The 13,548-nt window shown below is 44.1% G+C and overlaps 1 protein-coding gene across 3 annotated transcripts in view; it reads left to right on the top strand.

Moving 5' to 3' along the window:
- The window catches only part of PDE9A (phosphodiesterase 9A), a 68,469-nt gene that overhangs the window by 41,628 nt on the left and 13,293 nt on the right, over positions 1 to 13,548 (top strand). For all 3 annotated transcript variants that reach the window (XM_088667850.1, XM_088667849.1, XM_035115834.3), the window contains 3 exons: positions 573 to 643; positions 5,782 to 5,866; positions 11,748 to 11,829. In XM_088667850.1, the coding sequence (XP_088523976.1) occupies positions 573 to 643; positions 5,782 to 5,866; positions 11,748 to 11,829 (238 nt within the window). The remainder of the gene's footprint in view (positions 1 to 572; positions 644 to 5,781; positions 5,867 to 11,747; positions 11,830 to 13,548) is intronic.

Below are 13,548 nucleotides of genomic sequence, written 5' to 3'. Positions count from 1 at the left end.
AAAGTAACATAAATGAAGCCACAGAGAAAATATAATCAATGCTGCTGGAATAAAGATCAGGTTATTATATTAAGGAAGGAAACATTAATTTACACATACAGAATCTTTAGAAATGTAAAGATAGACACACTAGCCCACACACCCCGTGTGTGAAACCCAGGGAAAACAGAGCTTCTGAAATGGAGGTCAGCAGCTACCTCATTTACTGTATCTCATGAAGGGAAGCTTTACATCCCATTAAAGTAAGCAACTCCACATAGATCAAGATTCCCCTTTATGGGGATAGCTTGTTAGCACAGTGGGAATTCTGCTATTTGTGTATTGGAATAATTTTGCCTATAGCTGATTACTAGACCAAAGCAACAACTTATTACTGGGGTATCTGCACTTACTGAGGTTTTTTAAAAATAATAGTAATAATAATAATGTATATTTAAATGGATTCAAAGTCTGAGTTTTATACAGTATTAATATTTTCCCCATCAACAGAATTCAGGTTTGTTATAAAGTCACTTAATTGTACAGCTATCAAAGATGTGCATACATTCCTGTTTAATTTTCTCTCTCTCCAGGGTATTTAAAATTGATGATCTGAAAACCGACGTAGCTAATCACTTGGCAATGCTGGAGAAAAGAGTTGAATGTGAGTATTTTTATTTTTATTTTTTTTAAAAAAAAAACCATAGGCAATTGAAACCTGGAATTAATTTTGTGTCAGTTTGAGACGGTGCTGAGCCCCGGAGGTACAGATATATCTCATTAGGACCATTCCTCCTGCCTTTTATCTTTTGTGAGGTACAAAACTATACTGAAGAGGGAGGGGTGAATCTACAAAATATAGAATTACTCGTTAAAGTAAAAGTCTCAATTTACGTTTTGCATCATTCCGTTACAAGGAATATCTGGAAAGAATTATATAGAGACCCACCTCCTGTAATTGCACCCAGTTTGTAAATCAATCCAATCCATTAAACTGGAAAGACTCAAGTCCCCAGACCAGGTTTAGGCTCCTGCGCATGCTTGGCAAATGTAGCAATCTACAACACGCATACATCCTCCTTGAATTATGCCTCCTCTACTTTCTTCTTCCTACTTTTTTGGGGGGGTGATGTTCTTAGGAGCTGTGCTCCTAAGACTGCCCATTTGTAGCACAAAAATGCATTTTGCTCAGTCCAGAATTGTTCATGCTTCTCCTCAACATACTGCTTTCAGTCCAGATTGATTCTCTACTACACGGGTGTCAAACACAAGGCCCGGGGGCCTAATCCGGCCCGCCAGACCTCGTCATGTGGCCCGCGTAGCCGCCTCTGACAATAACCGCTGACAGTAGTTCTAGAGCCTGCGATTGGCCGAGGGTCAAAACCGGGGGCGAGGCTGCAGGCGGAGGCCGGGGCGCTGGAGCCGTGCTGACCGCCTTGGCCAGGGAATTTCAATTTCGAATGAGGCTGAGGGAGGCGGTGGCACAGCGGCCAGACGGGGAAGTGAGATGCAGGAGGAGGAGGAGGAAGCCCGCCGAGGAGGTAGGAAAGCCCTACAGGCGCCGCCGGCAAAGTTGGTGCCGGGACAGAGCAGCGCGGGCTTTGCTGTTGTCTCCGAGAGCGAGTGAGGCGGCACTGGGGAGCCGCCGCCCGCCGCTTCCCTTCCTCTCCTCGGCTGCATCCGGGAGGTGGGCGAGCGAGCGGGCGAAAGGGATGCGGAGTGAGCCTGAGGGGGAAGTAGGCGAAGTGCAACAGCCGCTCTCTTGATGGAGCCGGGTTTCTCTTCCCCCTTCCCCCGTTTTCTCCTCATAGACACTCGGGAGGGTGCCTGGCTTTTGCTCTGCCCCCCACCCCCGAGCCGCCCTTTGGCTTCTCAGTTCCGGTGGAGCTGCTCCCCGGGGGGCGGCCGGGAGGGAGGCGGCGACGACGGCACGGGTTCCTGCTCTTCCCGCTCTGCCGCCGCCTCCTCTCAGCCCCTCGTGATGTAGGGCTCCAGATGGAGTCGCCTCGTGGTTTGAGTAGGTGGGAGGAAATTTTTTTGGGGGGGGGAGGTTTTCAAGCCTCCTCTGCCTGCAGTCCCGGTAGGGAGAGGCGGCGGCGAAGACGACAACAGCGCGGGTGGGGGGAAGAGAAGCTCTGAGGCGAAGATGCACGTCCGCTGGGGCTGCCGCCGCCTTCCTCCTCAGGAAATCCGCTGCCCTCCCTTAGCGCGAGGGGAAGGGACTCTGGCGCTGAGGAGGGAGGATGCAAAAGCAAAGCAGGGAGTTGGCGCTGCACCGCATGTTCCTGCCCCTCTCCAAAGCATGGGGTGGGTTGCAGCGTGTGGCATCCTGCCTAGCGGGGTTTGGGTGTGCGCAGGGCGGGAGAGGGAAGCCCTCTTTCCATCTGCAGGTTTTTAATCCCAGCAGTGGCTTTCTCCTTCCTGCCGAAGGTTTAGTTGAGCCCCCCCCCCCCCGGAAGCCGTCAATCCCCACCTTTTGTTCAAATTTCCCTCGTTTACATCCCCTCCCACACACGCGCCACGAAGCAGGAATGTGATCCGCGTGGGGGCGGGAATGAGCTTACATTATTACAAAAACCAGTAATAATTGAATGCAGTGACAATAATTTATGATAATAAAGAGTGGGCACATAGTCCTACAGACACAACCGGCCCTTTGAGGGTGACCAAACTGCTGATGCGGCCCCCAATGAATTTGAGTTTGACACCCCTGCTCTACTACATCCTGCCACCCAGAAATTTTAATTGATGCACATTTGAAAATCCTCCCTTTCATTAGGCTATTCAGAAGGAAGTGGTGATTACAACATTGATGAGCAGGTGTTATCAAAAGCACGCTGCTTTTGATCTAGATTTATTCTATAACCTGCCATACTTCATACTTCATAACCTTGGTTAGGTTATCCTCATCATTTCCTCCCTGCACTTTCCCCCAGATGGATGCATAAGGAGCTGATGGTTGCCATCTTGGTATACACTCAGCCATCATGCCATTGGTCAAGTGTGAATGCACACAAACAGCCCTATTTCTGGGACTTCTTACACCTCTTTTACCTGTTGTCAACTGGGCACACTGTGGGGTAATAGTGTAGATTCAACCTGTAATGACCTTTTATTTTTGGAATAATTTTTTGCTTCTCGGGGCAAAAAATAAAATAAAAAATGCAGTAGATCAAGATTGAAGGTTTTGGGCAAAAATATAATCCTCCTGACTCCTACCTGCTTTTCATAGGCTGGCTGCTTTCTGAAGCCTTCCCTCCAACCCCACCCCACAAGTGCTGCCAAAGCATCTATATATTTCCTTTGAAGTTCTCAGTGAACTGGTGGTAACCATTGGCATGCACACGAAAGCTTATACTCAGAAAAAACTTAGTTGGTCTCTAAGGTGCTACTGGACAATTTTTTTATTTACTCCAGGTAAGTATTAGGTAGCCTATTGCCCTGAATATGCAGGAGGAGGAGGAGAGAGAGAGAGACAAACAAACAAACAAACAAACAAACAGCACAGACAGGTTTGCAACCTTATACATCTTGCTTTCCAGTGCCATTGTGGGAAGTAGGGGGACTAGATGATTATATGTATATAATCATTATATAAGCAGACAGAACAGAGAGAGGGAGATTGGGGAAAGGGAGAAAGCTTCCTCAACAATCTCCTGGTTGCTAAATGTGGCATAGTTCATAGCCTGGCAGTTTACATTAACAAGTCACACAGTCTTCCGAGTCTCTGCCCACTAAGTTTATGTCTCTACTAGGAGTTGCACCAGACATCTTAGCCCCCTGAGGTATCAGAACATCTCAGCATCAGATTAATACCTGCTATTCCATGAGCTAGCTTTCTTAAAAAATCAAGCCTCTCCTCAAATGTCTAGTACACACACAGTATATATATGCCTGAGGACAGGCAGGCAAGTAATTGAAGAGATTAGTTTAGCACTATGAAAAGGAAAATCTTTTGAAAACATTTTGTTTACAAACACAGTGGAGATCACTGGGTGGTATTCAGCTACGTTTTACTGAGAGTAATCCCACTGAAATGAATGAACCTAATTTAATTGTTGCCATTAATTTAATGGGTCTGCTCTGTGTAAACCCTGGTTGAATACCACCCAATGTATCAGTAATAGGTTGATATATAACCTCTGTTCATTTCCATATAGTTTGCATAGGAGAATCCAGTGCAAGGACACCCAGCAGACAATATTTCATACATACAGCCCTCTCCTACTGTTATTTACATGTGGAAATGTATAATGACTTGATTCCCCAAAATGAGATTGTGGGTACTTTGGTGGTTTTGCTGCTTCCCTGCACTGAGCAAAGCCATGGTTTGACCTAGAGATAAGGGCAAACGGGGCTGATGTCTCCCACAGTCTTTCACAACTTGCTCTTCTTTAGCATTCCTCTTTAAAAGTGGGGGGTGAGTTAAATAAATTTCACTTCATTAAAGAGGTAATAATAATTCCTGAAAGCAGAGGATTTGTGAAAAATGAACTGACATACTGATGGCAAACTTGCCTTGATAGCAATCAAGTTTGATTTCAATCAAGCCTAACTCATTCAGACATGTTTTCCTTTTTACACACTACCATTTCTCATTTCTCCATTCACCTATTCAAATGCAGCAATCACATTTGCATGTATTATGGAAGCTTCTTCTTTTCAGACAAATATGAAAGCTTAATGTCACCCCTGGAGCAGTTTCATTTGACTTGCATTACACAACACATGGGAGGAAGAGGATATTTGCCTCTCTTTATTATTATTATTAGTAGTAGTAGTAGTAGTAGTAGTTTATTACTGCTTGGGCCATAGGCCATTCACACATAAGGTAGATGGGTACAGTACGAAAGCCAGTAGTATAAAATACTGCATAACATGTCATTACTACCTAGAATCATGTATAAAACCGACATATTGTGTTCCACAACACATGGGAGTAGGGGGATATTGGCCATTTTAATATGACCAATCCCAATTAAACAATTATATGTTTCCTTGAGTTTCCTGGGTATCAGCTTGAGCACAGCAAGCAAGCAGGCTGTGAAATTATCCTACTGAGTATAGTGTACACTTAATGAAGTGCCATTTTTTAAGTCCTTCAGCAACCAGATAGCAGAAAAAAAGCCACTTATGTATTCAGATTCTACAGTATTAAGCTTTCAAGGCAACATGAAATGCATTTTTTGCCACCTGGACACATAACAAGTCAAACTTTTTGCCCTATGCCATACATACACAGGAACAGGATTTCCTGTGCTGTTTTCAAACCCTGGTTGATATTTAAAGAACCGCATCATATTTTCAAGTAATTATCAAGAACTGAAATTACTTCCCAGTTCCCAGATTAGGTTATGATTCTCACAGCTTCCTCTTTCATGTCACCTGTTCATTTAATAGGGTGCTCTAAGCCCAGCAAAGCACGTTTGTCACAATACAATTACAACTCTTCTTATTGTTAACATATCATTGCAATAGCTTTGTCAGGCACTTCCATCTATTCATGTTCTGAGAGAGACTCTGAAAAACAGCAAGACAGCTAAATATTGCTGTGTACTACTGCTCACAGTAGGTACCATAACTGCGAGGTTTTTTTTTTAATCTCCTAAAATCTTGTCAGTTTTAATGATTTATGATGTTTGCCACCCATGCCTGCAAAGGAACAGGTTTCGGACAGAAGGACCATTGAGTCACTGGCAAACACCACTGCTCGGTGCCTTTTGAAAAATCTGCACAGTTCCTGAAATGAGATCCTTCGGGCTTCTCCATGGTAACCCTCCTGTTGTTTCACTTTGTTGACAGTGGAAGGACTGAAAGTAGCGGAGATTGAAAAGTGTAAGAGTGATATTAAAAAGATGAGGGATGAAATGGCAGCGAGAAGCACCAGGTAAATCCTGCTTTTCTTTTCTTTTCCTTTGGTCTTTGAGGAAAGCAGCCTCCTCAGAGAGATTCCTGCGTTAGGACTCTTCCAGTAATCCTAAGAAAGCTTACTTGGAAGTAAATCACATTGAGTTCAGTGAGGTTTACTCTCCCAGGTAAGTATGAATAGAATTGCAGCCTAATAAACTAATTTGTAATGCTTGATGGTCTGGGGTTGTTGTTGTTTTTAAAAGCTGTATAGTCCAACAGCATGTAGTAGTATGAGTTGCGGGGGGGGGGGGAGGTAGGCTGTATGCTAGATCCTTCTAATTCCTAGATCCAGCATGGGTTCCTTTGCTGGAATAGCCAGGCAAGCCTGGTAATGGTCTGTAAGTATGAGTCATTAAGGGAACAAAGGTAGTGTCTCTGTGCTAGAGAACAAATGGTTGGGCCTCCCTCTCTCAACGGTATGTTTGTTGGAAAGACAAACAGCCAGAGTGGAGAGTTGAGTGATGTGAGCTAGAATGGATGAAAAAGCTGCAGGCTGGAAAGTCAGAGAGAGAGAGAGAGAGAGAGAGAGAGAGAGAGAGAGAGAGAGAGAGAGAGAGAGAGAGAGAGAGCCATGGCTGATTATCTTCTGGAATCCAAGGCTGTGCCTATTGGAGAAGCAAGACCTTTTTGGGGTGAGCCCCTCCATCGTTGGCTCAGGTTGTATATGTGTTTAAATAAACCATTTATCAAAGAGACACCGCAGTCTCTGCTGTGCCGCATTTCTAAAGGGAACCACAGGACCTGGATAAGCGCCAGGAACCCCTGGAATCTCGCACCACTCAGAGACCGAAGGTGGTGTGCAGCAATACATATCTATGAATGATACTTGTTTTATTTAAGCAGACATGGCGACTTAATGGTTAAACAAGCTCATGCCAGATGACTGGGAAAATAACTCTCCTAGAGAGATTAACATCTTGATTTCCCTATGTTTACCCATCCGGCAATAAAGAATTCTGGCCTTAGTTTTATGTGTAGAACAAAAACTTATTCTGCCAAGAAAAACATTTGTTTGGTAAGAGGCTCTCTGATTTTAAACAGACCTGCTCAGATATGAAATGTAATCTGAGGAAATATCACAATATACACACAGCAACTCCTCTTGTTATGGTCTTGTGCTATGCAAGGATGTGCATGCTATATTTTAACCCCAAAATGAGGTATTTCCTTTTCAGCGGAAGAAGCTAGTCTGCTAATCTGATGCATTACCTAGTTTGGAGCTGCAATTAAACAGGAGCAGAAGCAATCATAGCTTGTCAAGGGCAGGCTGCATCAGCTGGGACATTTCGGCTTCGCTGTCGCTGACACGTTAGAGCCAGCATGTCGGCAGCCAATACAGGATTAAAGTTGTTTAGAAAAGAAGATAGAAACAGTTCAGGAGGCTGGTACTGAACTGCTGGGCAAAGGCATGGCAGCACTGCAAACTTCAGCCTGCTTAACTGTCCAAGCTTCCACTAGGAAAACCTGGGAATTAGAGTGCTGTGATGTGGTCCACGCTCACAATGCAGAGGGTGCTTAAGGAGTTCTTCATGTCATCAGTGACGCAGGTGGCTTTTGCTAAAGTGTTACTTGTTTATATCTCACTATAGAGCTGGAATGGACAATTTCAGTTTCTCTTGCTTTCTTACGTCTCCAATCTTGATTTCTCCACATTTCTGCAGCAATATGCCTTTTTCTATCAGCATTTTAGTACAGATTTATTTATAAACATGTCTAATATAAATATTTTTGCAAGCAGCTTTTACTGATATAATGCATTTGTGTACGCTACTTTCACTAATTTATGCATTTTATGTGCACTTTCCCTTAATAAATGCATGCTTATACATTTTGGTTGGAGAATGATGTCATAAAATTTTGAATAATGAGAATTTTGCAGGGCAACTGTGTTTTGGTTCACATACTGGTTTGAGAAGTGCAAATTAGATACTGCCTCATTCAAATGAAAATAAAATTATATTTTTCTATCATTCCTACTAAAGAGGTACAGCATGTGTGTGTGTGTTTGATCTGGAGAAGAAGTCTTCAGTTTTCCCTTTTTGGACACCTGACATTTTCTCACCACCTGTTTCTCCCTTGTTGCTTTTCCCTTCAAAGAAAGAAACTAATAATGAAGTTGCATTGTTAATATTGTCTACTAATTCCTTTTAGCAGAAGCTAAACTCGACTACTCTAGAATTCCAAAACCTGGCTACCTCAAAATTCACCTAACCCTTCTTCCTCCTCAACTTCTTTTATTTGCATCAGTATTTCCAGGGCTTACACAGTTGAGTCACTTACATTTTGTATTTATTAAATAACAAAGCCTGTAATTCTGAGAGGCTTCAAAGTACAAGCAGTGTGCCTCCTGAAAATTACTGACAGGATGCAGGATAGGGTGGGGAGAAACAAGAGAGATGTAATAAGCAGGTCCATGAGGCAGCCGCATCTGAGGGGCACCTCTGTGGGAACACCCACCCACCAACCCATACCACTGCCGCCCATGAAGTGAGGAGAAGCAGCTGTGGCAGCTTCCAGGTTCCAGCAAGATATTGTGAGAGGCCTCCACATGCTCTCTTTGGAGAATACCTCCAGCTCTTACTGGAATCTGTAAGCACCAGCCACACAATCCCAGTAGGAGAGGTTTCAGGTGGCAAAATGGGATGAGCTGCCCCTGGTAATGAGAAAGGAACAGTGTCAGGTTCATTGAGCATCTGTTGAGGCCTCCACCCTGGAGCTCCCTGCCACCCTCTCCTCCTCCTTGTTGTCACTGCCTTTTCGCCTGCCTTCTCTGAGAAAGTGAGCGGCGAGTGGTGGAAGAAAGAGTGCAGCAGCCTCTTGTTGCCTTGCCTTCTCTTTCCAGGTGCAGATTGGACTCAAAAGAGAGGGGATGTGGATGGGCAGGGGCGACACCAGGAGGAAAGAGTCCGGTACGAGCATCTTGTACATGGACCCCACAGAATCTGGACCCCACACTGGACAATACCCTGAGAAAAGAGGTCACTAGGTGACTGAGAAGTGAACGTGGGATATAAGAGAGGCTGCACCACAGGAAAAAGCAAGGGGGCTGCTAGACTGATCCAGGAGATGAGTCTTGTGCTAGCCTATAAGTGAGGGCCATCCTTTCCCCTTTCATTCAAAACACCGAATCAATAGCCACAGGTTTCAATCTAGCTGGTTATTCTAAGCAGCTAGAAGAGCCTTCCTTTGCAAAGATACACACGATTGCAGCTGATGTTCCTTCACCCCTAATTATTACCTGTCAAGTGGAGCGTAATTTCAGCTCAGATTCTACTGGTTCAACTTGTACTCCACCAACCTTCTTGAAGCTTTGAGGGGATGAATAAGCCAAAGTGCACACATTTGTCGTACGGCATGTTCGCTTCCTCACCCCACTGGGCCTTTTGCTTAAGAAAAGAAAAAATGATGCTGTGTCTGACAGCAGGTATAATTTTGCTTTCAGGAGAAGGTGTTGGCCTATGCCCCTCTAAATGGCATTCACTTTACACCCACTTCCACACTCCATATTTTCTTCCCGTTTCACAAAGGTCAGTGTAAAACACTGGCCATATTCTCCTCTCAGCTCCCCACCTTCACAGCTAAGACCACATTCTTAAAACATCACAACTTCTAAAGTTTGCACTGTATCCCACCCACTGCCATTTCCAGCCTAAGCAGATGGCTTTTGCATTAACAGCTGGGCCTGAGACATTGCAACAAACCTTGTCAGTATACTCCAGATTGCTGGGGGCCTTTCATTTATTCCGTTGCATGAAAAGAAAAGCATGTGCTCTGTGTGTGTGGCCTTCGTCCTGAAGGAAGACCTCCGTAGAATTTAGTGATTAAAATTACAAGTAGCTTTGAGTTTCCTAGGCAACATGGCTCCAGCTGTTTGAAGTGACGGCATAAGCCAATGTTGACTTACTGCAGAAGGGTCTTGATCCTTGAGCTGCTAAGCAAATACTCGTACCAAGAGTTGGACTGAAAGACTTCCGATACACAATGCTGAGCATTCGTTTTTCTATTTTGGATTCTCTTGTTCCAATGCTCTCTCTGTTTTCTTTAATGCATCTGCGCTCTAATTGGGGAAGGGAGAGAAATATGATTCAGTTTGCATTTAAAGGTGAACCTACAGTAATTCACTATTTTTGAAGCAATATTCAAACCAAAACACAGCCATCCTTTGGATTCAACACTTCTCCAAATTTTGCATTGCAGTTCTCCAGCCAAAAATCCATATATGCATATACTAGGGTAAAGTTGTTGGTTTTTTTATAAAAAAAATATGATTACTTTAAAGGGCATATGGTGCATATATTAGTGTAAATAGCATACAAAATGCATTACATTGCGGGAAAGTCCTTTGCATACATGAGAATATTAATGCAAAATTGCATACAAAAACATACATATTAGAAGAAATTCACACTGAAATACTGAGATTCTAATGAGGACTTAAAAAAGAAACTGATGTGGAAAAATGAGAAACTTTGAGAAACTGAAATTGACAGTTGTCTCCATGCCTAGCCCTAACCAACAGAAGATGACAAAGTTGCCAACTGCCAACTAGGTTCTAAACAGGCCTAGTATGCCTTCAAGGGGCACATGACAGGCAGAAATTTGAGCTGTATAGCTCCCTGTCCCTCAGGTTTGAGATGTGGTGATTGGAAAGCTGTGCCTTATAGAATTTCAGTCTCATAATTCAGCAAAAAGTCAGGAAACCCAGAGAACAAATGATATTACTCTTACTTTTCTATAGTAAACTACATTCCAGTAGGCTAAATTTCAGCCACTTTAACTTTTAAGTGGCTGAAATTTAGCCTACTTACTGGAATGTAGCCTACTATAGAAAAGTAAGAGTAATATCATTTGTTCTCTGGGTTTCTACACACACAGCACCATCTCTGTGTCCTCTATCTGGACTTGCAAGAGGCATTGTCACCGTTCAGAGATACTGTGCATTCCTGCCAGGCAAAAGCACCACGAGGGACTGGAGCAGGGCTGGTGAGGGGTGTGGCCTAAGGGGAAGGGGTGTGGCCTGGGAAAAGTTCAAAGGGCTAGAGACCTGTAGTGTCACATTTGGCCCCTTGACCTGAGACTCCTCGTTGTTATATTAGGGAATAAGTCCTACTGAACTCAGTCAAACTTATTTTCGAGTAGAAGTGCATAGGTTTGTGCAGAATGCGCTATAATGTCCACTGGCGGAGGAACGGGTGCAGGGGGAGCGCACAGCCCCCGGCGGCACGATCCTGCTGGGGTGCCATCACAGCTGCCCCCCCCCCCCGTGCTGAGCGCCATGCCCCTACAGGCGACGTGCCACACCCCCAGGATGCACACCGCGCCCCTGCCTGCTCTCCACCACCACCCCACCAGAGCTTGAAGCTCCTCCATTGTATACATCTCTTGATTATTATGGTATTTTATGGTTTTGCTTTTTTCACATAACAACATTAAAAAATGAGTTCCTGCATGTTCAGTATGGGTTGACCATGTTTTTCCTTTTATGCTTAAAGAGCATTTTCATGTCTGAAAATACCTGGTAGAAACATCTCCCAAGAGCTTTGATCCCTTATGAATGGATGTGCAAATTCCCTTCAAATACGACATTACAGGAGAAGACGCGGTTGATCCAGAGTTTTAGTGTAATGTGTGGAAACGGCCAGCTTTCTCTAGATTGTGTCCCATGGTTTCAAATACAGTATAATAGTATTTTGCACGGCTGCAGCATTTCTGATTTTGCTTTGTGGATCCAAAGGTGAAAACTGTTTGGTTGGTTGGTATTGAAAATTGATCTCACGTGATAGTAGACGTCAAAGGAACTAGTTTATCCATATTTACTTGGGGAGGAAAGGTAAAGAGGGATTTTGTTTTGTACACAGGACCAACTGCCCCTGTAAATACAGCTTCCTGGATGAGAGCAAGAGGCTGGTGCCCCGAAGGGATGTTCCATCCTATCCCAAGGTAAACTGCAACACATAAAAGTTCAAAATTCTGTTTTACAGAGCAGATAATCATGTTAGTTAAAAATATCCTTTCCATCCCTTGTTTATTATGAGAACATTTTCTACTCAAATGCTTCCTAGATTTTCTCCAGAAAATCTCTTATTAAAGTTTCCATTTACTTTGCTACGGGTGATGGTTAGATTCCATTGCTTCCATGCTTATATAAAATATTTAAATCAACAAATTATTATTCTATTGTTATTGTTATTGTTATTATTAATTAAATTTGTATGTTGCCTTTCATTCCATTCAAAGATTTTATGTCTTTTCGCAGCATAAAATGCAGAATAAAACATAAAAAAACCAAAACTTTCCCATCACCCCCTCCCACAAACACTTTAAAGGGACAAATCAATTACAAGTCACATATCTATGAAAGAAGGTTCCCTGATTGATTGATTGATTGATTGATTGATTTTTTTTAAAAAAATATATGTTGAGTTCCTATTCCAAATAGTATGTCTGGGCTGATAGATGATCAATGGGGTACGTTTCGCCATACTTCAAAGTGGTAAGGAGACACACACTTGCTATTTTAAGAACTGAGGAACTTGAAAGTAACATTTAGCATCACATCTCGCTTGGCCCTAATACTATATTTTTCAAGCTCCTTGTAGTTACTTCATGGTGAGGGGAAGGACCAAGGGTGCAGTGTCGGTTGTCAGTGCCTAGAGTGAGTGCGGGTGTGTACGGTTTGTGTGCCAGGTGCGGGGGCCAGCCCAACCCTCGCTGCCACCAGAACAACCCCACCCCCACTGGAGCAAAGTGGGGTCATACTGCCCAGCTGACACAGCCCTTGGTGGATGGAGATGAGCCCTGGACTAGGCTGTGCTTGGACATCTGGTTCATGCCCCCACAAAAAATGTGCACCTGGAACCATAGCACCCCCTGTGGCCCCCACACTAAGCCCCTGGCATTGTTGTTGTTGTTGTTGTTTAGTCATTTAGTCGTGTCTGACTCTTCGTGACCCCCATGGACCTCAGTACGCCAGGCACTCCTGTCTTCCACTGCCTCCCGCAATTTGGTCAGACTCATGTTGGTAGCTTCGAGAACACTGTCCAGCCATCTCGTCCTCTGCCGTCCCCTTCTCCTAGTGCCCTCAATCTTTCCCAACATCAGGGTCTTTTCCAGCAAGTCTTCTCTTCTCATGAGGTGGCCAAAGTATTGGAGCCTCAGCTTCAGGATCTGTCCTTCCAGTGAGCACTCAGGGCTGATTTCCTTCAGAATGGATAGGTTTGATCTTCTTGCAGTCCATGGGACTCTCAAGAGCAGGGGTCCCCAAACTAAGGCCCGGGGGCCGGATGTGGCCCAATCGCCTTCTAAATCCGGCCCGTGGACGGTCCGGGAATCAGCATGTTTTTACATGAGTAGAATGTGTCCTTTTATTAAAATGCATCTCTGGATTATTTATGGGGCCTGCCTGGTGTTTTTACATGAGTAGAATGTGTCCTTTTATTTAAAATGCATCTCTGGGTTATTTGTGGGGCATAGGGATTTGTTCATATTTTTTTTTCAAAATATAATCCGGCCCCCCACAAGGTCTGAGGGACAGTGTACCAGCCCCCTGCTGAAAAAGTTTGCTGACCCCTGCTCAAGAGTCTCCTCCAGCACCATAATTCAAAAGGATCAATTCTTCGGCGTTCAGCCTTCTTTATGGTCCAGCTCTCACTTCCATAC

This window comes from Zootoca vivipara, chromosome 4, assembly GCF_965207765.1.
Source record: "Zootoca vivipara chromosome 4, rZooViv2.hap1.1, whole genome shotgun sequence".
Classification (NCBI taxonomy): domain Eukaryota; kingdom Metazoa; phylum Chordata; class Lepidosauria; order Squamata; family Lacertidae; genus Zootoca; species Zootoca vivipara.
This window is presented reverse-complemented; position numbering and strand designations above follow the sequence as displayed.